Source organism: Nothobranchius furzeri, chromosome 10 (genome assembly GCF_043380555.1).
Source record: "Nothobranchius furzeri strain GRZ-AD chromosome 10, NfurGRZ-RIMD1, whole genome shotgun sequence".
Classification (NCBI taxonomy): Eukaryota; Metazoa; Chordata; class Actinopteri; order Cyprinodontiformes; family Nothobranchiidae; genus Nothobranchius; species Nothobranchius furzeri.
Window position 1 is genome coordinate 30,477,746 of NC_091750.1, and position 24,455 is coordinate 30,502,200.

Below are 24,455 nucleotides of genomic sequence, written 5' to 3' on the forward strand. Positions count from 1 at the left end.
TGCAAACATTCAAACAAACCTTTTTTTTATCACGTTTGGTTTTAAAATATAACCAAAACTTGAGAAATTATCATTTTAACCAAGAAAAGGTACATTTTTTCTGGATCTTAGACCATGACAGCTTAGTGGTTTGCTAACATCTCAAGTAAAACTCCAGCTGGCCCAGAGCAGCACCAGAGTTCCTGTGTACAAGGCCAGAACCAGCAGGTAGAGGTGGAACAATAAGCGATCGAGCCTCAAGCAGAGACCCAGCCATTCGGCCTGAGCTGAAGACTCGCTGTCCTCCTGAGAAAGAGCTAGGCGAAGGGAAACCAGCTCCTGGAGAAGCCAGTTCAGTCCAGACGGGGGGTCCTGGATCTCATTCAGGGACAGCAGGTCCTCCTCGAAAGAGCTTTCAAGCTCAAAATCTAAGAGACAATCAAAAGAATTAGGTTTGAGATTCTTCAGTTCAATTCAAATCAAAGATACTTTATTAATCCCAGAGGGAAATTAGAGTTTCAGTACACACAGTTCTGAGATCAGACATACATGCATAGACACAAGACAAGAACTGGTGACCTTTTCATTACATGTATTACACAAGAATTATTTGTTTAAACTTTCCAGCACGGATAAACTTTCATATCTTCTTTTCATGCTCTCAGAGAAAAATCCTTGGCTACAGACGGAACAGACTGGTTTATTTAATATCCCGCTGGCAGAGCTCGTCGAAATCCGAGCACATTGTGTACCTCCAGATGTGTTGATGCGATCGAGGGTTTTGATGGAGGTTAAAGCACTCTCGGGGAAGCTGTGGCCAGCTGAGCTGTACTTGTCCAGCAGGCAGGCAGTCAATGACATTTCCTTGACCTCCATCTCACTGTGATGGAGCAGCTTCACCACCAATATCGACTTGATGAGACTGAGCATGAGCATGGCCATGCACACCACAAAGAACACACCTGAGCAGAAAGCAAATCAGGACAAAAACACCCTCTTTTTTTTACCAGCACTCATTTATGATCATCTGGTTTGTCCAAAAGGTTCAGTTCATTTTTATTTCAAATATTTCACACATCTATCGTTACGAAATATCATCCATTATTTGTTTGAAAAGGAGCAGGCAGAAGTATTTACTCATTTGTCCCTACCCCCAACTTCAACCTCTTATTCATTTAATTTTATTTCAGTCTTAATTTAAACAAACAACATTTGAGTGAAAAAAAAAAAAATATATATATATATATATATATATATATATATATATATATATATATATATATATATATATAACAAAAAACAAAACAACATATGAAAAACAGAGAATGTGTAAATTTGCAGATTCACCAGTTATGGAAAGAACAAAAATAAACCAAAAACACAGAAAAAGAAGCACTACAGCATAACCAGCCCCATTACCATCCTGGGTTAACCCTGTTTTCTTCATTCTTATACTTATTTAAAATTAGGTTTTTGTATTTTACTTTAAACTTGTTTATGTTTTTACTTTCTTTTATCTCTTCTGTTAGACCGTTCCATAATTTAACTCCTGCAATTGTGATTGACACAGTTTTTAAAGTTGTTCTAGTACTTTGTATTTTTAAATTCCATTTCCCTCTTAAATTATACCCACCTTCTCTTTCTTTGAACAATAAACAGATTTCTTTTGGAAGCAATTTATTTCTTACATTAGACATTATTTGCGCTGTTTTGAGCTTCACCGAGTCTTGGAAATTAATAGCTTGCATTTCAACAAAGAGTGCATTTGTATGGTTCCTGTACCCCACATTGTTTATTATTCTAATAAAGGTATAACTTAATTATTGAAAGGGACATAAAAACTTACCTTATGCATATTTTGTGCTGCCATGTTGATCTTTACTCAAAACATGAAACAAATATGCCCATTCATTTTCTGTCAGTGTTAGTTTTAGGAATTATGTACATAACACAAGCTGTTTCAAAATGTCCTCATTTGTGATGTCACAAACGAGGATGTTAGCGTAGAACCACCTCTGAAGGCTAGAGAAGCAACAGCTCTACTCTGGGCCCCTCCCAGATGTCTGGGCTTCTCAGCCTATAGCAGCCTGTGTGATGGCTGGGTGGGTGTGACTTGTTTTCTTAAAGTCACAGAGCACTGAAATGACTCATTCTGGAAAGTACTGAAAATGTCAAGAATCAAACTGCTGAAATATCTTTATGTAAGAGGGTCGGTCCAGAGAACTTCATAAATATGTTTTGTATCAATCGTAGAACTGTTAGGACTCAGGAAAAAAGGTCATAATATGTCCTCTTTACATTTTTCTAACATTGACGTTACTCTGTTCAAAGGTTAAAGATTGAGTTCTTGCAATGACTGAACCTGGTACAAAAATGGACCTTCAAGGCCAACGTTCTTTTGTTGTTGTATTACTAACGTAAGCTGAGTAAGTACATCAGTGGTTTATCTGTTTAGTTTAGAAACAGTTTCTGTCATTGTGAAAATTTATTTAAAACTAATATCTGGAGTTTTACTGGTTATAATGAATTGGAAAAGAAAATAGTCAGGTGACCATGGTTTTTAGTTTTGCACACTTGGATGAAAACAAATAACACTTCCAAAAAATGTTGGTCAACAAACGGCACCTCGTACCGATGAGAGGAGTCCTGACGGCTGAAGTAGGCAGCTCATCGGTCAGGTTGACCCTGAAGACAGTGTAACCCAACAGGATGCTGATCTTGAAGGCGATTCTTGTTCCGCTGTTCAGAGGCAGGTAGAAACTCACCACATCGACCAGCATGAGGAAGATGCTGGGGATGAGGAGGCCCACCACATACAGCAGGGGGCGTCGGCGGATCAAGAGCTGGATTTGAAACAGGAGCAGACAAAGCTTCATGTGTGTCAGCGCATGAATCTTAAAATTTTACTTTAAAGTTATCAAATCAGGATTGACAAGAAACTTTTTCTACTTTGCTGAACAATAAAGTAAATGTGAGGGCCAAAGTGAGAAGCTGAGCCAAGGCACAGCAGAGAGGGACTGTCATAGTTTCAAGCCTGGATTTGAAAGCTATCAAAGTTATGCTTCAACTAGTTTGCTCATTAGCCCTGAAAAATCATCACTTACATTTAAACACTCTTTCAGATCCAGTTTCAGCTGGTGGTGGTCGGAGGGACCGGTGGCGCCAGAGCTCGGCAGCCTCGCCTCTGTCAGTGCGCCCCAGGGCAGCTGTGGCTACACCGTAGCTCATCCCCACCAGTGTGTGAATGTGTGTGTGTGAATGGGTGAATGACTGATTGTGTTGTAAAGCGCCTTGGGGGGTTCCAGGACTCTAGAAGGCGCTATATACAGCCATTTACCATTTTACTATCAAATACATTTATTTCTAAATTCCAATTTTGCATCAACATACAGGATATGTCTGTATACATCAGAAATACTGCTCATTTAAATTGTATGCTGTTTCATTTCATTTTCTGATTACCCCTCAAAAATAAAACAAATTTACTTACAATTTTTTTAAGGAAGCCATTTGATTGGGTGGGCCCTGGTCCACACCGGGCCCCCCATAGCCACACCCCTGCCATGGCTATGGGGGTTTTGTGAATGGACAAAAAACTCTAGTTTGAGGTGTTTTTGTTTGTTAGGCACAACTGGCATAAGCAGATGTCATATTTTTCACAGACAATGTTTAAAGTTTAAGTAACAATGACTGAAGAGATGCTAGTTACCCAAAATCATTTAGTTTTTCCATTTAGGAGGGGCGTTAAATAATATCAGCTTATTGATGTCAGAAATTAACAGACTGAATCAGTAAATCAGAATAAAAGCCGACATCAAACGTCCCTGTAAGAAAGCAACAATCATTCTCTGTTCTGTGAAATGAAAGCAGCAGTTAGCCAACTGGTGCCCTCTAGGTCTAAAACTCGGGTAAGTGATTTTTATTTTACCATTTTGAACTTGATTTTAACATATTTAAGAAAGAATCTGTTTTTTCTGTTTATTAACATTAACATTTCCAGATTTGCTAAAAAAAGAAAAAACCTTTTATGTCAGAAATCTGCAGCCAGGAAAAATGCTGCCACTGGCGCACGATATCCCAGTGAGCCATGAAATGCTCCATTACCAAGAAGCCTTCGTTCTTTGAGCTGAATAAATAGCGACCATCCCTGCTCTCCACCTGCGATGGGCTCTGGAGCCATTTTGCTCACAACTAACAAGAGGTCCATTGATCAGGCAGCCACTGAGACAGTCTCATTATGGTTGCTCACCCTCCAGTCTATCAGCTCCCCTCTCCATCCGTCTCTTTACTCGCCAAAAGCAGCCGCGGCCTCATCATTTGGAATCAGCTCCGTTGCTCAATCCATGACGGTCGCAGGCGATTGTTTTACGCTTTTACACTTCTGCTCCAAAGCCCAGTTTTACGAGCGCTACCCGCAGAGGGGCAATGCTTTACGACAAGCAATCTAGGTGCGTTAACCCCCTCGTGTGTTGCAGAGCTGGGAATATTAGGAGCTTTCATCCTGTTTTGATTTAAACTTTATGTAAATGATGGTGAGTTGAGCACGTACATTAAACTGGATCTGGGCGTAGTCAGCGTGGTCCTGTCGGATCTGGAGGTACTGAGAAGGAATGGACAGCAGCTCCCACTCTCCATCATTCGTGAACTCCCTCTTATCGTTAGCTATGGCCTCTGCGCTCCTCCACAGAGCCAGGTCGATTTCTCTCACTGCAGATGGAGACATAAATTGAAAAAGAGGATGAAAAACTGATGATAGACTGATGGAAACAGCAAAATAAAGCACAAGTGTTTGTTCTCTGCTTGTATGGTGTTCTCTCCCTTTTGCTGCACCGTAGCAGAAAGACTTCAGGGTTTCTGTGTAGAAATACGAGTGGAGTTAACTGGAATCGGACTTTCGTGCTGCTTCAGGTCAGGAAACTCTTAAGATGTAAGAAGTTCAAAGAGAAAATATCTTCTGGAGGATGTTTCACTTCCTGCAACATCTTTTGTTTATTTGTGTCACTTTAATTAGTTATCCTACAGGTTGACTTTACCCAAGGAGGTTAATCTGAGCAAAAGATGGGACTTAGATGTGAATCATTTGCTGCTTTTCTGTCTAATTTGATATCTGTTTCAAGACTTTTGCTGATTTTCTTTTGTTTAACTCAGCTCTGGTGTGGTTTCAGGGCTTTTGTAGGTATTTGAACTCCCACCCAGGTTACACCTATCAATCAATCAATCAATCAATCAATCAATCAAAGCTTTACTTATAAAGCACCTTCCGCAACCCTGTCGGGAAGCCCAAGGCGCTGAACACGGTATAAGATAAAGTTAAATATAGTGAATAAATCAAAAATCAAAGCAATTCAAATTACAAAAAAGGTGAAACATTCTAGTAGAAGACAAACGGGTAAAACAAGGGATAGAGTGAACCAATGAAAACAGGGAAATAAAATCAACATACAAGAGGGCCAAATTCAAACAAGTTCAGGAAACGCCAAGCGGAGGAGGTGTGTTTTTAGGCGACTCTTAAAGACTGGCAGAGAAGGGGACAGCCTAACTGAGGGTGGCAACTGGCTCCAGAGTGACGGTGCTAGGACTGAGAAAGCCCGGTCCCCACGGGTACGACACCTAGACCGAGGGACAGCGAGCAGGCCTTGGTCAGAGGAGCGCAGAGCGCGTGATGGGGAGTGTCTGTTCAGGAGCGTGGCCAGATAGGGGGGAGCACCACCCTGGAAGAAATGATAAACAAAGATGAGGAGTCTGAAGTGTGAACGATAGGAAATCGGAAGCCAGTGCAGGGAGGCCAGAACCGGACTGATGTGGTCCCATTTCCTGGTCCCAGTCAGGAACCTGGCAGCGCTGTTCTGCACAACCTGTAGGCGACGCAGTGTTGACTGACCCAGTCCTGCATAGAGAGAGTTGCAGTAGTCAAGCCGAGAAATAACAAAGGCATGCAGTACCCGCTCCAGGTGGGCTCTCGACAGCATATGCTTGATTTTAGCAAGGCGTCTCAGGTGAAAGAAACTGGACCGGATCAGAGTTGATGTGAGCATCAAATTTAAGTCCAGCATCAAGTTTCACCCCCAAACTGGTAACAACTGGTTTTGAGTAGGGAGAAAGAGGGCCACAGTTGACACAGTTTGCATTGGTCTAGAATGTTTCACCTTTTTTGTAATTTGAATCGCTTTTATTTTCTGATTAATTCACTATATTTAACTTTGTACTGTACCATGTTCAGCGCCTTGGGCTTCCTGACAGGGTTGCGGAAGACGCTTTATAAATAAAGCTTTGATTGATTGATTGATTGATTGATTGATTGATTGATTGATTGATTGATTGATTGAATAAAGCCCTTAAAAACCCACTAGGACAAGACATTTTTGTCTGCCACCTTTGTGACATTTCAGTGGTTCCCAAAGTTGGAGTCACCATGGGGTCTCGAGATTATTCTAAGGAATTATAATACTGAAAAACAACTGCTGAAGTAAAACCTCTAGCATGATTGTTACACAAACTCAAGTAAATGAACATAAATGAACATGAGCTGAAGCAGTTTCTTCATTCCCTGAAATACGGATCTTTCTAAGCATGTTTGTGTTGTTAAATCAGAGGCATCCGGGTCACATGTCTTGACAATAGCTGTTTAGAGGATCTGGAGCTGAACAGTTTGTCCTAGACTGCAGGTCAGGACTTCTGAGTTAAGCAAAGTCCTAAACATCTTTTGGAGCAGAAAACATTCCATTTTTCTGCTCATCCAAGAAGAAGCAGGTCCAGGATGGAAACACAAACGCCCATCTCCCCAACACCCCCGTTGGACCCCAAGGTGCTCCAAGGCCAGACAGGAGACATCATCCCTCCAGAGAGTTCCGGCTCGGCTAAGATGTCTCCTCCCAGTGGAACATCTCCAGAGGGAGAAGACCAGGAGGCACCCTAATCAGATGCTTAGTGACCTCAGCAGACTCCTTTTGATGAGTAGGAGCAGCGGCTTTCCTCCGAGCTGCAGATTAAGGAAATAATCGCCTCATCGGTAAGGCTGGGTCCAGCCACCCTACTAAGGAGGCTCATTTTGGTATCTGGTAGATCATTTGGACCAGAAGATTGAGAGCAAAGCCTTCACTCTCATCTCCCTCTTCATCACAACAGACCAGAAGAACACCCTTATCACTTAAAACGAGCCCTAAACCATCGGTCCAACTCACGCTCCACCATCCTCCCGAGAACACGATGCCATGATACTTCAGCTCCTCCACTTGGGGCCCAACCCAGTAGCTCTTTTGGTTTATTGTTTTCAAAATAAACAGTTGTTTCAGCACATTTCACAAAGAAAACTTCTATGTAGCATCTTTTGTGGCCTGCCACTGACTTTTCTGTCCCTTTCTTGCGGTGCAGGTCCTGCAGACTGCCTGTGTGTGTGTGCACATGTTCTTAGCTTTAACTTTGGATTTTAAACTTTCAAACACAGTGTTTTACTTGATTCTATAATTTCAGTGATTTTCTGATCCCAAACTGGGATTGTGCACGTCCTAATCTGCCTCAAAATAGTTGAAATGTCAAAAAGGAAAAGAAATGTCGTGAAGATAGTTTTCAAAGTAATGTTTTCTAGGTTTTGACCGTATGCCAGTGCTGAGTTCAAAGCAGACAGGGACAGAAAGGAGAAGCACACCTGAGTGAAGCCAGCTCCGGAAGGTGAGACTACAGTTCTGCTTGTCAAAGGGAAAGGCGTACATCTCCAGGCTGCAGGCTAGGACCGCCTGGATCGGCCGGTAGTTCTTCACTGAACCAGAGGAGTTGACATAAACGAACGGGATTGGAGGAGACTTCCCTTCTTCCACGCTGGAGAAACACGCACAAGACGGAGGAACTTAGAATGTTTGCTTATGAAACTCTGTAGTTAAAAATCCCAAAGAAATGTTAGAACTGAAAGATTTGATGACACTAAATCACGGAGCTGATAGCAGAAATGTGTCCTACAACTCGCTGACGATGACATCTGGGACCCATATGGCGTCGGATGGGAGCGAGATCTCGTTGATTCCATCGAATTCTTCAGGATCCCAAACCAGGAACTCATCCCTCCAGATCTGGAAACAGCAGAGGAGGCTAACGGGTAACCGTCTCCCAAACTCAACATTTGAATGTTAAGGCACACATTTTAAACGACTATGTTGCACACAGTTCTTTAAAACGTGTTAAAAAACACAAAAGCCTCAGATAAAGCAGAAAGACGACGCCGACGGACCGCCTACCTGTCTGTACCAAATACTTGTGGTGATGCTCTGAGTCTTCCCATCCTGAGAAACAAAAAGTTCAGCTGGACACGTTAAAAAGCTCATTATAGAAGGTAAACGTGAAAACGATGAGCTGATTGCTCGGGTCATCAGATCAGAGGATTTTACTTCTCATGGTGCCTTTGGGAAAATGTCTAGGAGGACTTCAGGAGTCCTGAGGTGTAAATTACTCTCTGTTTGTTCTAGCATTAAAAATGAAGCAAAGATTTCTACAAAAAGAATAATAATAATAATAATAATAACGGGTCACTGGAGTGAAGACAGCTCTTCACAACTCTTATCAGAACATTTTGACTCAGATCAAAATGTTTATGTTCTTTAGTTTTTTTAAATGCCACAGATTTTTATTCTTTTCCTAAATTGTTCCAGTGCAAAACCCAGTTTTTCACTCTTTAAAACATGATATGAAAAAATTATTTTAGTCTTTACAACTGATCAATTTACTGTCTGATGTTTATGAATGAAGTATTTAGTAACTTTCTATTGTGTAAATATATTATAGAACAACATGTTTATGTATTTAGCAGACGCTTTTGTCCAAAGCGACTTACAAGTGATAATCGGCATGTTGCCCTTGAGGCTAACAACAACAACAACAACAACAACAACAACAACAACTGGACATCAGTCATGGAGAGGAGGGAACAAGGAGTGGACAGTAGAGAGGGGGGACGGGTGCAGGGAGGGTGCTAGTTTAGAAGATGCTCTCTGAAGAGCAGGGTCTTCAGGAGTTTCCTGAAAGTTGAAAAGGAAGCTCCTGTTCTGGAAGTGTTAGGAAGGTCATTCCACATTTGTGGAACGATGCATGAGAAGAGTCTGGATTGTCCTGAGCGTGGTGTAGGCACTGCTAGCCGACCATCCTGTGATGACCGGAGCGGCCGGGCCGAGACGTAAGCCTCGACCCGGCCCGGTTGCGTAAACAACATAAATAAATAAAATAAGCCACCTTTAGACCCTCCACTAGAGGGCAGTAGAGGGTCTGGTTTATTTCAGGTTTTTGATGAAGGTACTAATCCTAATCCTCTATCTGGATGCTTTAAAACCAGAACAGGTTTGAGGTTGAAGGGGAACTAGGCAGTTTAGGCTTGCTTTTAGCACCCCCTAGTGTCCATTTGTAGAACCAAAAGCAAACCCAATCTCCTCGCTTTGTGTTCACACCTTCATCTAACAGCTGCAGTGTCTCCTCAGTCTTCCTTACTGTCTACAGGAGTGATTCATCACTAAATTAAATAAATCAGCTGTGCTTATGATCTGAAGCATACAGGAAGTGTAATGGAACCAGACTACGGTGCCACATATGTCAGTCTGAAGTTGCAAGTGAAACATCCTGGCCACAGGGGGGGATAGGGGCCAGGTGGCCTTTCATGAACAACGTAAAGGGTCATTTTAGCAGATACTGGCTCAATAAAATTATTTTAAAATATGGAAAGTTGCAAAGTATCCCTTTAATTTGTGACAATAATCTGCAACCTCTTGGGAAAAAGCTTCTTATTTTATTTTCTTCAAAGAAGCATTTTTGGCCAATAGAAGACAAGAATTAATCTGAGGAGCAAAGCGAAGTTGACCTACAACATCGAGGACAGACTGGAGTACGAGGTCTATGTAGACGGTTGTGGAAGTGGTCCAGTTGTGGACGGGTCGAACGCCACAGTCATATTTCCTCAGGAGGGTCCGGGTCAGCTGGTTCAGAGCAGATCTCTTAGGTTTCTCTGGAACACATTCAGCCAGAGGAGCTAAAAATCAAAAACAGATCACAGTTCAGACGAACGAGGGACCACACGGAGTGTTGCACTCACGCTGCTCAAGCATCCAGAGACAAATAAAGCCATTTTATAAATACTAATTACGGATTGATTTCTAGAGTTTCAGGTAAAAAGTAATGAAGTGATTAAAAAAACTTTTGACTATGTAGTTTAATGTTTTGGAGACATGACTGGTGGGGTGAGCTTGTAAGTTCTGCTAAAACATTAAATGATGCTTGAGATGTGCTCCTCTAATGCCAGTGCATGTAGATATTTTTATACATGCTGTAAGTCAAAAGGTGCATGCTACATGTAGTCTTTAAAAGTGTTAAAATCATAAAAACACTGCAGTCAGTATTCAGCTTCGTAATTATTTTAAATGTAAATGTTCACAAAATCATTGAAGAGGGCTTACCTGAGAAAAGCAGAGTTAACCAAAGGCGAAGCATCAAGCTAACGTCAGTTGTCCAGATTAGAGATGATATTTAAGGGTCATGTCCAGATATTTTCTCTGTTAGAACAACAAACAAACATCCACAGTTTAAGCAAATCTGCAGCACAGCGGAGTGAGGGGCAGGAACAACGGACGGGCTGTGAAGACATTTTGGTTGCATGTATTGATTTTCTGCAGTCGGGGTAAGATGATACGTTTGATAAGGAAACACTGTTAGGAGAAAATGCCCAGGTTGGTTCGGTGCTGGATGAACACTTCAGAGGGTGGAAGCCATTTAGGAAGCACAGGTAGAGCCGTACAAACAGAACAGAAGGATTGGGGAGGGCAATGATGCTTTGGAAAACTCAGATTTTTAATTAAGCATAGAAAATTGTGACTAACGTTTGCAGTCTCATAAATCCTGTCTCTTCCAAGTCTTAATAAAAACTGTGTGTCCTAGACTCTCTTATATACATTAACTGAACACACTTTCCCTCAAAAAGACCAACCAAGCTGATGTGACCTAGGACAGACTTCAACTTTGAAATAAATTTCAGTTACATGCTTCGGTTCTGCAGCTTGCATCTGGTGAAATTATCACAAAAACAACTGAACTACTGTAAATGATGCTTAGGGTCTGTCCTCAGCAGGGGGCACAAGGGGGGCCAAGGTGGCTGTCAGGGTGGCCCAGCCCCACTGTGGACCCCTGAACAACCGCCTCTGAAAAACACAACATAAGAGAAAAGATAACAGAGTCACTAGTCCCCACCCACGGTGTTGTCACTTAAAGTGGCACAAATGGGCTCCCATACAATTCTGGAATCATGGAATACTTTCATTTCCCGGAAGTAAAGCTGGAATTTTTTTGTGCGCCAATATTTTCTCCAGCGCTGACTCATCTGCACTCAAACGAAAGGCTGTCTGTGCGGTGTGCACGAACCCTGCGCCAGCTCAGAGGCACGCGCGCGCCCTGAAAAGCTCGCGCGCGCAGCTGGCTGGTGGCTCTCGGCGCGTGACAGATGGAACCTCTGCGAGCAGGAGGCAGTGCGGTCAAGATTTGATTTGTTTTTGGTAAAAACGGAAAGAAATCAAGCGTTTTGACGGAAATGAGAGCTGAACAGGCTGAAGATGGAGAAAACCCAACGGACCCGGTGAGACGGAGCAGCCCCCCCCCGGTTATTAACGCTCTGACTGATGTGTGTCTTCATGTCTGTTCTAACACTAACACCCTTTGTTGTGTGGACAAACCCTACAAACAACATAAATCTTTATTAATGTTCTAATGTCTTATTTATTTATTTATTTATTTATTTATTTAAATAAACCTGTGACCATAAAACAAAAAGTAATTATAAAATAATTCATAAATTCGGCTCATCTCTGTCACTAAATTACATTTAAATAAAATGAATTTAATTCATGACATATCAGTGTTTTCAATCATTTCAATTTACATTCAAGTCGTCATCTGAATTATCAGCCATCAAATAAGCATTAATAATCCCCTTTATACACTGTAAAAAATGATCATTTGTGTTGTGTGTAGGGCAAAACCTCCCAGTGTTTGTCTGTTTGGTATTGATGTTGGTGGTGTGTCTGGGTGAGAGAGGCACCCAGTGCCCAGTGGCTTGGTGAGTGGAATGATAAACAGAAGCCTGTGCTATCCATGTCAGAAGCCTAAAATAGAGGCCAACTAAGCGGGTCTCAGATTGCCCTTGCTCTCCATATAAGTCTGCTCAGCCTGATCTTGGCTTCTTGTGTGTGTGTGTGTGTGTGTGTGTGTGTGTGTGTGTGTGTGTGTGTGTGTGTGTGTGTGTGTGTGTGTGTGTGTGTGCGCGCGAGTGAGATACAATGACATGAGCATCTGCTGTCGGGACGACAAGCTTTATTTAGCACCTCTCACCCTGCAGAATGGTGCTATATTTATATGCGGCTCTAAGGTCACAGCATTTGTGTTGGGATTCTGGCGTAAACCATGCATATCAGCAGGTTAAAACAACAAATGCAAAACTTGAAATGAGGGAGGAAAAGTGAATCCACCCATCAGTAAACTTTCTTTAAAGTTGCATATTGTTTGTTCTGTTCCTTAAATCCTGTTTGTGTCGCCCTGCGTTTGATGTGCTGCAGCGCTGCTCGGCTGGAAGCTGCCACTTCCTGCTGTGGTTGTCTGATTTCTGAATTGTTTCCAGCATGATGATGTTTGATGTCTAAACGTAGCTCAGTTTGATCTGTGATTGTTCTGACGTAAATGGGCAATGCTGTGATCATAAATGTGTTTTTGTTATTTCACGAGTCAACAAGTGTCATTACCTTTGGTTCAAAACTGGGATTATGAAAGGAAATGGCGATAAATGGTGGGAAAAATAGGAAAATATACCTAAAATATAACCCACTTATGATTCATTTGTGTTTCTGCTCTCATCAGTGCAAAATGCTGATGAACCAGCTGAAGGAGATCACTGGAATCCACGACCAACACACTCTCTATAAAGCCCTGAAGGTATCCAAACGTCTAAAAGCATCTTTACACTTTTAAAAACGAGACATGCTACGTTTCCTCAGACACTCACCTCTTATGTTCTTAAATGAAATAAACAAGAAGCCTCCAGATCATTATTTGATCAACATTAAATAAATTACATTCATTAGGATGTGCATTACTTAAACCTTCTAACTCAGCAAGAGTTGTTTTTACCTTGTTTTGCTGACGTGTTGAATTCACACTGTAGTCTTCCTCAGAGCTTCGCCGCTGTTGGTGAAATGCAGACTGAGCATCCAAAAAATGTCATCAGAACATGAAAGCAGAATTAAATCACATGTTCCTCTCAAGCAGGTGGTTTTCTCCCAGTACTTAGGGTTTTTTTATTTACCTGCTTATTAATAAAATAAAAGACTAAAATGTGAACACAGTTTGCCGATGATTCAAGTTCTTTACATTATTATCGGTATCTCTTTTCAAGGCGAGTCAGGGGGATGTCGGGCATGCAGTGGGGTTGCTAACGACGCAAGCCGCAGAGGTTCAGGAGCCTGCAGAGCCGCAGGAGTCGGGGTCATCTGTAGAGACCTGGGAGGGCCAGAAAGGTACGCTGGGAACACGAGTCCTCACACTGAGACGAGGCTGACGGCAGGAAAATTAATCGGAGTCGTTAGAGATCACAAAGGATCAAACAATGTCTCACATTGGTGGGTTTTGTGCTAAAGGGGCCAAAATAAGAGGATTTTCATCTTGTTTTCTCAGGAAGTTTAAAGGATCAGTTTAACACTTTCAAGACATGATTTTGATGTTCCTGCAAGTAAACAAGTACATGAATTCCAAGATCAACGTACTATTTTTCTGCTTTATGACTAAATACTTATAATATGTGGGATCACTAACTGTACTGACAATAAAGTAACTGTTAAGTAAATATCTTGCAGGAATTTCAGCAAGTGAACAGAAACCGATACACCTACATTTTTATCAGGATTTGTTTTTATTATTATAGAAAATACGTTTTCCTGATGTTTCTGACATTTACACGGTAGATGTTTTAGACGTTAGAACCTTTTTTAAGTGTGAGACAATAAATAAAATCATTTTCACAGTTTTTTAATTTTCTCCAGGACTTCCCAAAGATGAGCTACAGACGGCCATCGAACTCAGCCTGCAGGAGTACCACCACGCTCAGGAAGAGGAAGGAGAATTTCACAGGTGCAAGAAAACCATTCACTGGAGGTTTTATCATTTACTTTACTCACAGAAATGTTTTATTTTTAAATGAAACTTTCCTGCTAAACTCTTCTAGGTTGCAACTAATAATTGTTTTTATAAATAAAAAAATAATTGACAAAAATAAGTAGAGATCACATTTTAAAAACTGAAAATAAAATAACATTTTCAGTTCATTCATAAAGTCTAATTAAAAAATAAAAATGTCACAATTGGAAAGAAAGATTGAAATCATCTTAACAAATAAAAATCTAGCATTTTAGATGATGAAAATAACCTTTCTTGTGCTTTTATTTAAATTATGAGCATAAATGCTAAATAGCAGCATCTTCAGAGAATTTCCGCTTCAGAACCAGAACAAGTTTTTGTTCCAACCGATCGTGCTGAAAGGACTCTGATGGCCTGAAACACGTTCGCACAATGATGCCTAGTGGCTTGTTTGGTACAACTAGAAACTAAGAAGCTGCACCGCTGATTTTAGCTGCACACAGACATTTAAAGAGGACTTTTTTGACACATTTGGGGTTTATCTGGTTTTTACTAACCAATTAGCAAAGCTGTCAGACCAGTGATATAAAACGGGTCATTTTATGAATATTTTAGGGCTCTGGAGGTAAGCGCAGAGGAAAATGCTGCCAGAATGAAGAGGAAGAGATGTGAAGCTCAGAGTGAAATGTGCAGCCCGGCTGACTGGATCCGTCAGGAGGAATGGCCCGTGGGAATCCGTAACGTAGGAAGCACCTGCTGGTTCAGCGCCGTCATCCAGGTGAGGGTAATAATTTACTGTAAATGGACTCTTCAACGCAAACTACATCTGCTTCATTCATGCTTTACCTAGAGGCTTACAAAATGAATGATTATTGCATCAATTTATTTTACAAAATCACCAAATGGGATTTTTCAATTGTTTCTTAGCTTTATTAGTTATTCTAAGCTTTTTTATATAGTTTAGGGGGTATTAGGGGACTGTTGTTTTATTTATTAACACAAAACAAACTTAGTGTCCCTCATTCATGGCAGTTTAAGAAATAAAATGTTTTAGGTTAACAAGTACAGAGTATTCACCATACAATTCACTCTGTAAACAGAGGCGGTCCTAAGGGAGGTCCAGAGTGGGCTAGTGCCACCCTGACATCAAGCTTGGACCCCCACCCCTGCTGAGGGTGGAGTCTAAACATTAACAAGTACGGATTTTTTGCGATAGCTTAGCCTGATGATGTGGAACAAAAAATGAATGCTTCTATGTTAAATTAAAATTCTGAGATAAATATTTTCATGTTGCCTCTGAAATAGATAACTAAGACATCAAAGTATTTTTGTAAAACATTTCAAGTTTGAAATACATTAAGTAACACTAAAGAGTCTTTAACTCTTTAAGCTACTGCTTAGAAACTGGCTTCAGTGGTTCGGCGTAACTTTGGTGGTCCAGGTAGGCACAGGTGGGCAGTGTCTACCTGCTTCATGGCTCTACTGTGCCGGTAGCTCACATAAAGGCTAGCAGTTAGCTTTTTCAGTTCGCCAACCATCAATAAATAGTGCAAGAACAGGTTTGTTTTGTTGTTTTCATCATGGTGGAGCCTGGAAGTGAAAGAGAGAGATTCATTTTTGGGAAGTGAACCAGTGTGAACTAAACGAATAAAAAGCTAAATCCAGAGTGATCATCGGCACGGCCTACACTTCACACTTTCAGTTTCACGTCATCTAAACAAGCAAAGGACTTTTACTGCCAATTATCATCTATTCACAAAAACATGCAAAATCTTCACCTGTAGCAGGTTTGTTTACGGCGGTTGTAATGTCGCTTTCAACCAGTAGGGGGAGAAGCAGGAAACGTATTAACTGTTGCTTTAAAATGCTGTTGTATTTAAAGTAACTGTAACTGAATTATTATCATTGTATTTTAATCACACACAACATTTTTAAATGCCCGAAGGCATATTTTTAACGTTTTATTACAAATGTGCCTCCCTGACGGCGCAGTCGCCCCCGCTCTAATGTTAGTGTGTAACCTCCCCTGCATTTAAGCCCGAACTATGTGCCACAATTGTAATGATTATTATATTAATAATAACAACAACAACATAACTATTTTTTGTTAATTTGATGTCAACATAATAACGTAGTATCATTCTGGAAGTAAAAACTTCTATATGGATGTTCCCCCTAACAAAAGGGTGATGATATATTTACCCCTAAATAAAAAAATCATGCTGAATTTTAAAAATAATTATTCGCTAATCTCTGTTTACTGATATCTCAACTATTTAATCCTTTTCCTAAATACAGCAGCAACGGTAAAACAATAAAACGATCCTGCTAGGACTTCCTTGTTGTCATTATTAGACACTAATGATGTAGAACTTGGACTGAAAACCAATCTGCAAGAACAACATTCTTCTAAATGAGAGCAGACTGGTTTTTATCTGAGCTGCTAATTGTAATATAAGTCCATTCTAGACTGGACTCGCCCGCGCCTATCGGGTGGCTCGGCAGGAACCAGAACTGAGCCAGACGAAAGGCTTTGTGGTTAATTAAGTAGTGATGTGAGGATGGAGCGAGCCTTCTCAGTGGATGTCAGAAACAATGATTGTCATCGTCCATTTAGATGTCCAACCCCCACGGAGCAGATGTTATTATCTGAGACAGAAATGGGGAAATTGGGCTGTGTTGTTGGAATACTAATGGTGTCCAAATTATACACTCCTTTGTTTATTTCATTTTTATTCTCCTGTTTGTGTCCCTGATTTTTGATAACACAGCCTCATTTATTTCCAAGCATATCAGATTGAAGCGGAGTGACCACATGATTCAATTGGCTGCTCACTCGTGTTTAAATTACAGTAAAACCAAACATAATTGAATTTCCTGCTCTAATGGAAAACTCAGAAGCTTCCATCAGTCCGTTATGACATCATCAAATATCTTATAACACAACAACGTGGGACTGGCCACTGACCTCCAAAATAAAAGCTTTTTGACACACATGCTGCAACATGTGTTCCCTTGTGTTCTTTCTTCTTCTTTTTGTAACAAGTGAGAAAAATAGTCAAGAATCTTATTTTCATGTAAAATAATTATTTATCGCGCTCTGATGCAAATTTACAAAGCAGGTTGTGTTTTTCTGAGCTAATTGTCACACCTGAGGTTGTGTTTGAGGTTAAATGCAGTTTCTCCAGTTGAAGGTTTGCGTTCATAGCATTTATTTGTATATGTGTGTAGAACTGTAGGCATATGTATGTAGGTATTTATGTGTATACATATAAATAAACTTAACTTAAAAATTTGATGGGAAGTTTAAAGTAAACTTAGGGGCGGGGCTTCCTCCTCCTGTTTTACAGACCTTTTTTTCTGCATCTGTTTGATTACAGAGATGTCTGATGTCATCGGCCAATACTGGCATTAAAATGTAATATCAGAAATGATCTGTGTGACATAACTTTTAAATATCATACACACGTTATACATCAAACTCTTCAGCTACTTCTCCTCACTCAAAATGTCAAAATATGACAGATCTGAGGTCAAGTTGGATATTTCTGTTTGTTGTCATATTTTGCACAATGTTTAAAGTTTAGGTTCAATAAAAGACGTGTGATGTTAGGTACTTACATTGTTTTATTTACATTGTTTTAGGTGGACCCCTCTTGTATTGGTATCGGTACGTCGGAAATGAAGAGTGAGACTATATCGGAAAAAAGATTATATCGAACAGAAAGAAAGAAAGAAAGAAAGAAAAAGAAAGAAAGAAAGAAAGAAAGAAAAAGAAAGAAAGAAAGAAAGAAAGAAAGAAAGAAAGAAGATTTGTAGAGGAAATTATTTTTTTTACTAACTAAAGTTGAGGAGCTGCAAACTATTTTGTTTAATTCCTCTTTAACCCGTATTTCTTTTGACCTAAATTTCTGTCCGTTTTATATATTTATTACCATTTGTATTTGTCCTTTTTTCTTATTTAAATGAAAATATTTGGTATTTATTTGGGCTGAAAGAATAATTGTTTTAATCGTTGATAAGTTAAAATGTCTTTAAATCATCAGAAACTAAGATTATCCACAAAACATTAGCAGAACCAGCTGTTTAGAGCGCGCTCTTGACTTTAACATATTTATTTTTAATCCTAAATGCAAAATCGATTCTAAATGTCTTTACTAATAAGCTGAAGATCACAGAAAAAAATAAACTTTAGTACAGATAATTTTTGTCTTGGATATTTTTTTGGTCACAATTAAAAATGTTTAGATGATGAAACAAATAAAATCTGTTTCCCCCGCCACGCTTGTAGATTCATCACTACAGCAGGGCCTGTCTGACAACATCAATTAGGCTAAAAGATCTCAAAACAAACCCACCATAGCCCGTTTTACTTATAGATCAGTTCAACCCAGAAGAACCCTGCAAGCCTCACTTTGGTTTGGGGTGAGGTCAAAGATCACAAATCACCCTTTAAAAAATAGTGAACTTTAGTTTTAGTCGTGTTTTTTATAACAGAGAAAAGCAATCGAGTTCATCCTTAATTTAATTTACTCCTGAACGTCCTATCTGACCTTCAGAAGGTGAATTAAGTGTTTTTGGGTTTTTTTGTTCTGGTTGCAGTCGTTGTTCCACCTGCCCGTGTTCAGGAGGCTGGTTCTCAACTACCATCTGTCAGGGCGATTGCTGGAGAAGTGCAAGAGCCACACAGTGAGTAATGGTTAACAATAACGGGTTATTGCTTCACAGTCATTTTCCTCACACAGCGTTTGGTTTCCAGTCTCCTTCCTGCAGGCTAAATGCTTTGTTCTAAAATAGTAGCCGTCACTCACGAGCTGAGTGACGGCACGAAGGCAGCGGGTGTTTAACTCTTCACTTTGTCACAGGACAAGAGGAACATTGCGTTCATGCAGGAGCTCCGCTGCCTGTTCGCCCTCATGGTGGGCTCCACGCGCCGCTTTGTGGATCCTTCTGCAGCCGTGGAGTTACTGCGAAATGCCTTCAGGACCAGTGAGGCTCAGCAGGTACTACCAGGGACGAAATTTTGATTTCAGAAGTGGGGGGGACACAGCAGGCTTGTGCGGATTTGGGGTGGGGGTGTTATGTAAAGACCCTTTGACACGTCACATGCCCATCTCAATAATTTTTCCATCCTCAATATGTATATATATATATATATATATATATATATATATATATATATATATATATATCAAAGTTAAAAAATGTACAACTCTATTATCATTAATATTTATTATCATTATTGAAGTGCAGTTTTGGCTGTTGACAATGGATAGGCCATTGTATTTATTGTTTTGGGTCTTTTTTTATTGTTTTTGGTGCAACATTTTCTAACAGGGAGTGAGATTCTTTTTTTTATTTAATTTTTGTTTGTTATTTTTATTCATTTAGAAGTTCTGGTTCTGGACATTTCAATGTTAAATGAAGGTTTATTTGTTGCATTTTAAAGGGTGTACTTGCATTATTATGATATATTAACATTATATTAGTGGTTATTTTGGTCTAGATAATGTTGACAATGATATCGTTTATCATCAACAATTTGTTGGACAAAATATCGTCCAGCAAAATTTGTTACTTTCCCAGGCCTAGTCAAAAGTATAAAAAGTATTTATACATAAACGGTCCCTCCTGAGATCTGGCCGTTATTTCATTTGCTGTGTTAGAGGACATGCTGAACTAATGTTTTACACATGATCATCACCCTAACATTTGTCACAATGATCAATTTTATGTCTATCGTATCTTCATTATTTCAACCTCACCTGTGAGCCTCCAGCCTCTGCTCCATCTCCTCCAGGCTCTCGTCCTCCATCTCCTACAGCCTCTCCTGCTGTACCTTCACCGGTCTCTCCTCCTGCATCTCTGTCAGTCACCTGAAAAAAAGATGCATGAACTATAAACAGTGGGAGATTTTGGAATGGAACAAACAGAAATATTTACAGGATGGTTCTAGTATGATTCACAATTATTATTAATATAATGTGTAAATTATTCATTACCAATTTGACTGTATAAAAACATATTAAATATGTTTTTTCCCTTAAACGTGTTTAAACAGTTGTTGCATTTCAACACACAAAAAATAAATGGAAAAAATAAGATAAATCTAATGAAAAGTGTACATCTTTGACATTAAGCTTAAAAAATCTGTTGACGATGATGATACTGTTCATTTTTCAGAGCTTTTTAATGTGAAAATATACATTGCAATAGATAAGTTTACAATAAAGTTAAATGATAAAAGTTTTGAAGTTACACTTCTACTACTACTACTACTAGTAATAATAATCATGATGATAATAGTAATAATAATAATAAATAATAATAATTATAATAATACGAATAAATTGTGTCTGAGGAGTCAGTTATGTGGAGGAGATTAGTTTGTAAAAGTTAGTTTTGAGTATGTGTGTGAAGGAGGAGGTGAGTCTGAGCTTAATGCAGGGGTGTCACATGTTCCAACTTACGTTTTGACTTTGAAAGAAGTCTCTTATATCCACTTTTCGTTTTCTTGACATGCTGCCTCCTGGCTGTGCCTAACTACCAAAGACTCACAAATGAACACTTATTCAAATGTTATATAATGGAAGCTGAGCTGAGCTCTGATATTACACAGCGTCTAGTTGACGATGTGACTCAGTACCGGTGTTCCCTAGCGGCTCCAAACTAGCAAAACAACGTGAGCACGTTCTGTTTACAACTTGGAGTGACAGCAGCAACAGCCAATAATACGTTAGCAAGTATCAGCAGAGCCAATAGATTAGCTTTTGGGCGGGTCTAATAGGAAACCGGTTTCCGTTTCGGTCCTAGTGCTCAATCAAATCCATTTAATGGAGCGTAACATTGTTTTTGGACGGAAAAAAGTGAAGGGGACCGAAACTGCCTTTTGAAAAAGTGGGGGGGACATGTCCCACCCGTCCCCCCCCCAAAATTACGTCCCAGGGTACTACGCACCAGCTAAGCTTTCGAATGATGTATAACGAACTCCACTTAGAAGAAGAAGAAGAAAAGATCATGTCTATAGCGCCTCTCAAGATAAAAATCATGAGGCGCTTCACAAAAACAGAAAATGTAAAAATATTAAAAAGAATTTAGAAAATGGTTAAAAATATATTTAAAATGAGCAAAAAAGAGAGAATTGCGATAAGGCTGTTCTTTTTTATGTCCCAGTCGGTGCCTGTCTGAGGACACCTTGTTATCACGCTCAAGTCCACGGCACGTTCTAGTTTCCACCGCAGCATGGAACTGAACCCATCTGCTTGATGGACAGAGCAGGAACATCTCCTGAAGGAGAAGTTCACAAAAACAGCTCTACTTGGGCTCAACATTTTTAAATTGGAATGTTAATGAGATTTCAAAGGGGGAAAACTCACCTTTTGCATCCTTTTGTGCTGCCATGTGGGTCTCTGCATCTTTTCCAAATGTGGGGAAAATAAGTGTTTTGGGAGTTGTTTGCCTAAAACAAGCTGTTTTAAAATGTCCCTATTTGTGATGTCACAAACAGGAAATTAGTATAGAACACCTTCTTACATGTAAGAGAGAGCTGCTGGAGGAACAGCGACTCTACTCCAAGCCCCTCCAAGGTATTGGAGCTTCTCAGCATATAGCAGTGTGAGCGGGGATGGGTGGGTGTGGCCAGCAACAGTTTGCTTTCTTAAACATTAAAAGAAAACGATAAACAAGAAATGAATTTTCTTGATCAGAGAACAGTAAGATAAGGATTTAAGAGGAACAGTTGAGGGATTAAAACATTTCTTTGTTTTCAGGATGTCAGTGAGTTTTCCCACAAGCTGCTTGAGTGGTTAGAGGATGCATTTCAAATGGCCGCCAATGGAAAGTAAGTTCTTACTCGTTTTTCTTCTACAGACTGAATAAACCAAACATAACAGCTAGTTGTGCTTTCAGGAATGCAGAAGACAAACAACACAATCCCATGGTGCAGCTGTTCTACGGCACCTTTGTGACAGAGAGAAGACATGAAGGTTGGAGCTTCATTTGCATTTTAATTTTCAGCCTCATGAATTTATTTTAATGGCTGCTATCGGGTTCAGGTAAGTCGCTGTATAACATCGAGCAGTTCGGTCAGTATCCTCTGCAAGTCAACGGCTTCAACAACCTGGACGAGTGCCTTGAAGGAGCCATGGTCGAGAAGGAGATCGAGTCGCTGCACTCGGATCACAATGTGACATCGGGACGTGAGGTGACTGCTTCTCCACCATCAGATTATTTTACTTCACAACGAGTGGGTTGTCAGGAAAAGAAAGTCTTTGTTTTTCCTGCAGAGATGGTTTAAAAAGCTGCCGCCAGTCCTGACCTTTGAACTTTCTAGATTTGAGTTTAACACCCAACTCGGACGTCCTGAGAAGATACATAAGAAACTAGAGTTTCCACAAATCATCTATATGGACCGGTGAGTTTTGTAGTATAAATACAAAGTAGATCCACACTGGAATTGTTTATTTAGTGCTGATTAAGAAAAGACAAACAGATGGAGCTGATATTTACCCTTTGGTCTCTAGGCCATTTAAAAACAGGCACATGCACGGGCAGCCAGCTTCTGCAGCAGTTTGAACACATTTACGTTCCTAAATAACATCTGCTTAAAAAAAGACTAAAGCATTATTGTTAATTGACTTTTATTTTTATTTACCTGTTTTAGATTTGATACCTGCGGTCATTTTATTGATTTGTTTGATTCACTTTGGTTAAATGATTGATTTTCAAGATTCAACAGTTGGTTAAATTCAGTTCAAAATCAGAGATCTTGTGCATCCAGCGTTGATATTAGTGACATTTTGGCTTATAAATAAGGCAGAAAACATCTAGATGTTGACCATGAAAATTGCCCCAAAGGACTGGCAGCACACATGGCCATCAGCCGATCACCTATCGACCGATCTCTAGTGCCAACTAAAAGAAATTAGCTTGCATTAGCTACACAAGCTAACTGAGGAATATAAATGAGAGCTTGGGATTTTTTGGCAGATATCTTCATAAAAACATCGAGCGGACCAACGAGAGGAGAGGGGAAGTGAAAAAGCTGAAGGAGCAGCTTGCAGCCCTTCAACAGAAACTCGAGTGGTGAGTCATTTCATTAAAGCTAAAGTTGTCCTAAATCATGATTCAGGAGAGTCAGAATAAGGAGGCCGGAGCTTGATGATCTGATTTAATTTTTTATTTTCTAAAGTTATAAAAACTACGGCTCTGGGCCTTTGAAGTATCCTCTGGCTGACATGCTTCAGTTTGTCCTGGAGTTTGCTTCCACCAAACCCACCAGCGTTTCCCCAGCTGAAGATCTGAGGCGTTCCACATCTTCACCAAGTCCTGCCAGCTACCCAGTCAGCGAGGACCTCTCCAAAGATAGCAGGTCTGCCGGCCAAAACAAATTTACATACCAGGTTAAAACAGAAATCTGGTGTTTTTTCCTCAGATGGCACCATCTAGAAGCTGAAGAAGTGTATTGCACCATGGAGCCCCTCTCCCTACTTCATGATTACAGCTAGAAACAACGCCTCGTGTTTGTGAACGTGCACCTCTAGCTTGTTTTACAATCACTATTCATATTTAAGTGTGTATATTTTACTGTAACAGAGCATCCTTTGTACCTTTGCCGTTGTGCCCTTGGGCAAGACACTTAACCCACCTTGCCTGCTGGTGGTGGTCGGAGGGACCGGTGGCGCCAGTGCTCGGCAGCCTCGCCTCTGTCAGTGCGCCCCAGGGCAGCTGTGGCTACAGTGTAGCTCATCCCCACCAGTGTGTGAATGTGTGTGTGAATGGGTGAATGACTGATTGTGTTGTAAAGCGCCTTGGGGGGTTCCAGGACTCTAGAAGGCGCTATATCAAATACAGGCCATTTACCGTTTGTTCTGTTTATAAATTCTCACCAGTGAACCTGATGAAATGGATTCTTCTGAAGGCTTTGTGTCCGTCTGCCAGAGGACACCCATTTACAAGCCATTCACTCAGTGCAAACCCCCCTCTGAGTGTCCTCCACACCCAGCGCCTCACAGCATCACAGAAGAAGAGTTGCACTTTGTTAAGACCTGCCTTCAGCGCTGGAGGAGTGAAGTAGAGCACGACATAAACGGTGTGAAGACAAAATCTCCTCATTAAGTTTGTATGTTTTAATGTAAACTGTCGTATGTGTGCTTTACTTTGGACCTATTCTGTGTTTACCTTGCAGAATGTTGGTGTTTTATCTGCAGCTGAGTTTGTTTTGTTTCTCTGGTTGTGTGCAGAGCTGAAGGCCAGCATTGACAAGCTTAATCAGATGCTCGAGGGCATTTACTCAGATAACAGCCTCTGCCAGGTAAGGCAGTTGATCCTAGAAG

The 24,455-nt window shown here is 40.3% G+C and overlaps 2 protein-coding genes across 4 annotated transcripts in view; one reads left to right on the plus strand and one right to left on the minus strand.

Annotated features, from left to right (window-relative positions):
* htr3b (5-hydroxytryptamine (serotonin) receptor 3B) lies at positions 1–20,010 on the minus strand. 2 transcript variants are annotated; one of them, XM_070555498.1, is made up of 11 exons: positions 19,887–20,010; positions 13,120–13,173; positions 10,407–10,502; positions 9,819–9,982; positions 8,208–8,252; positions 7,933–8,042; positions 7,625–7,794; positions 4,529–4,686; positions 2,612–2,822; positions 732–941; positions 1–407 (listed from the first exon to the last, which is right to left on the minus strand). In XM_070555498.1, the coding sequence occupies exons 3-11, from the start codon at positions 10,438–10,440 to the stop codon at positions 142–144; spliced, it is 1,368 nt and encodes a 455-aa protein (XP_070411599.1). In that variant the 5' UTR covers positions 10,441–10,502; positions 13,120–13,173; positions 19,887–20,010; the 3' UTR covers positions 1–141. The 2 variants fall into 2 exon arrangements, with proteins under 2 accessions (XP_070411599.1, XP_015817540.3); XM_015962054.3 differs by lacking the exons at positions 13,120–13,173; positions 19,887–20,010 and having other exon boundaries at positions 10,407–10,554.
* usp28 (ubiquitin specific peptidase 28) overlaps positions 11,341–24,455 on the plus strand; it is a 20,445-nt gene continuing 7,330 nt past the window's right edge. For both annotated transcript variants that reach the window (XM_070555496.1, XM_070555497.1), the window contains exons 1-15: positions 11,341–11,575; positions 12,850–12,924; positions 13,385–13,505; positions 14,028–14,115; positions 14,737–14,899; positions 18,724–18,810; positions 18,987–19,124; positions 21,891–21,961; positions 22,030–22,106; positions 22,176–22,324; positions 22,407–22,534; positions 23,110–23,205; positions 23,312–23,491; positions 24,012–24,211; positions 24,363–24,433. In XM_070555496.1, coding sequence (XP_070411597.1) covers positions 11,531–11,575; positions 12,850–12,924; positions 13,385–13,505; positions 14,028–14,115; positions 14,737–14,899; positions 18,724–18,810; positions 18,987–19,124; positions 21,891–21,961; positions 22,030–22,106; positions 22,176–22,324; positions 22,407–22,534; positions 23,110–23,205; positions 23,312–23,491; positions 24,012–24,211; positions 24,363–24,433 — 1,689 coding nt within the window. In that variant the 5' untranslated portion in view covers positions 11,341–11,530. The remainder of the gene's footprint in view (positions 11,576–12,849; positions 12,925–13,384; positions 13,506–14,027; positions 14,116–14,736; positions 14,900–18,723; positions 18,811–18,986; positions 19,125–21,890; positions 21,962–22,029; positions 22,107–22,175; positions 22,325–22,406; positions 22,535–23,109; positions 23,206–23,311; positions 23,492–24,011; positions 24,212–24,362; positions 24,434–24,455) is intronic.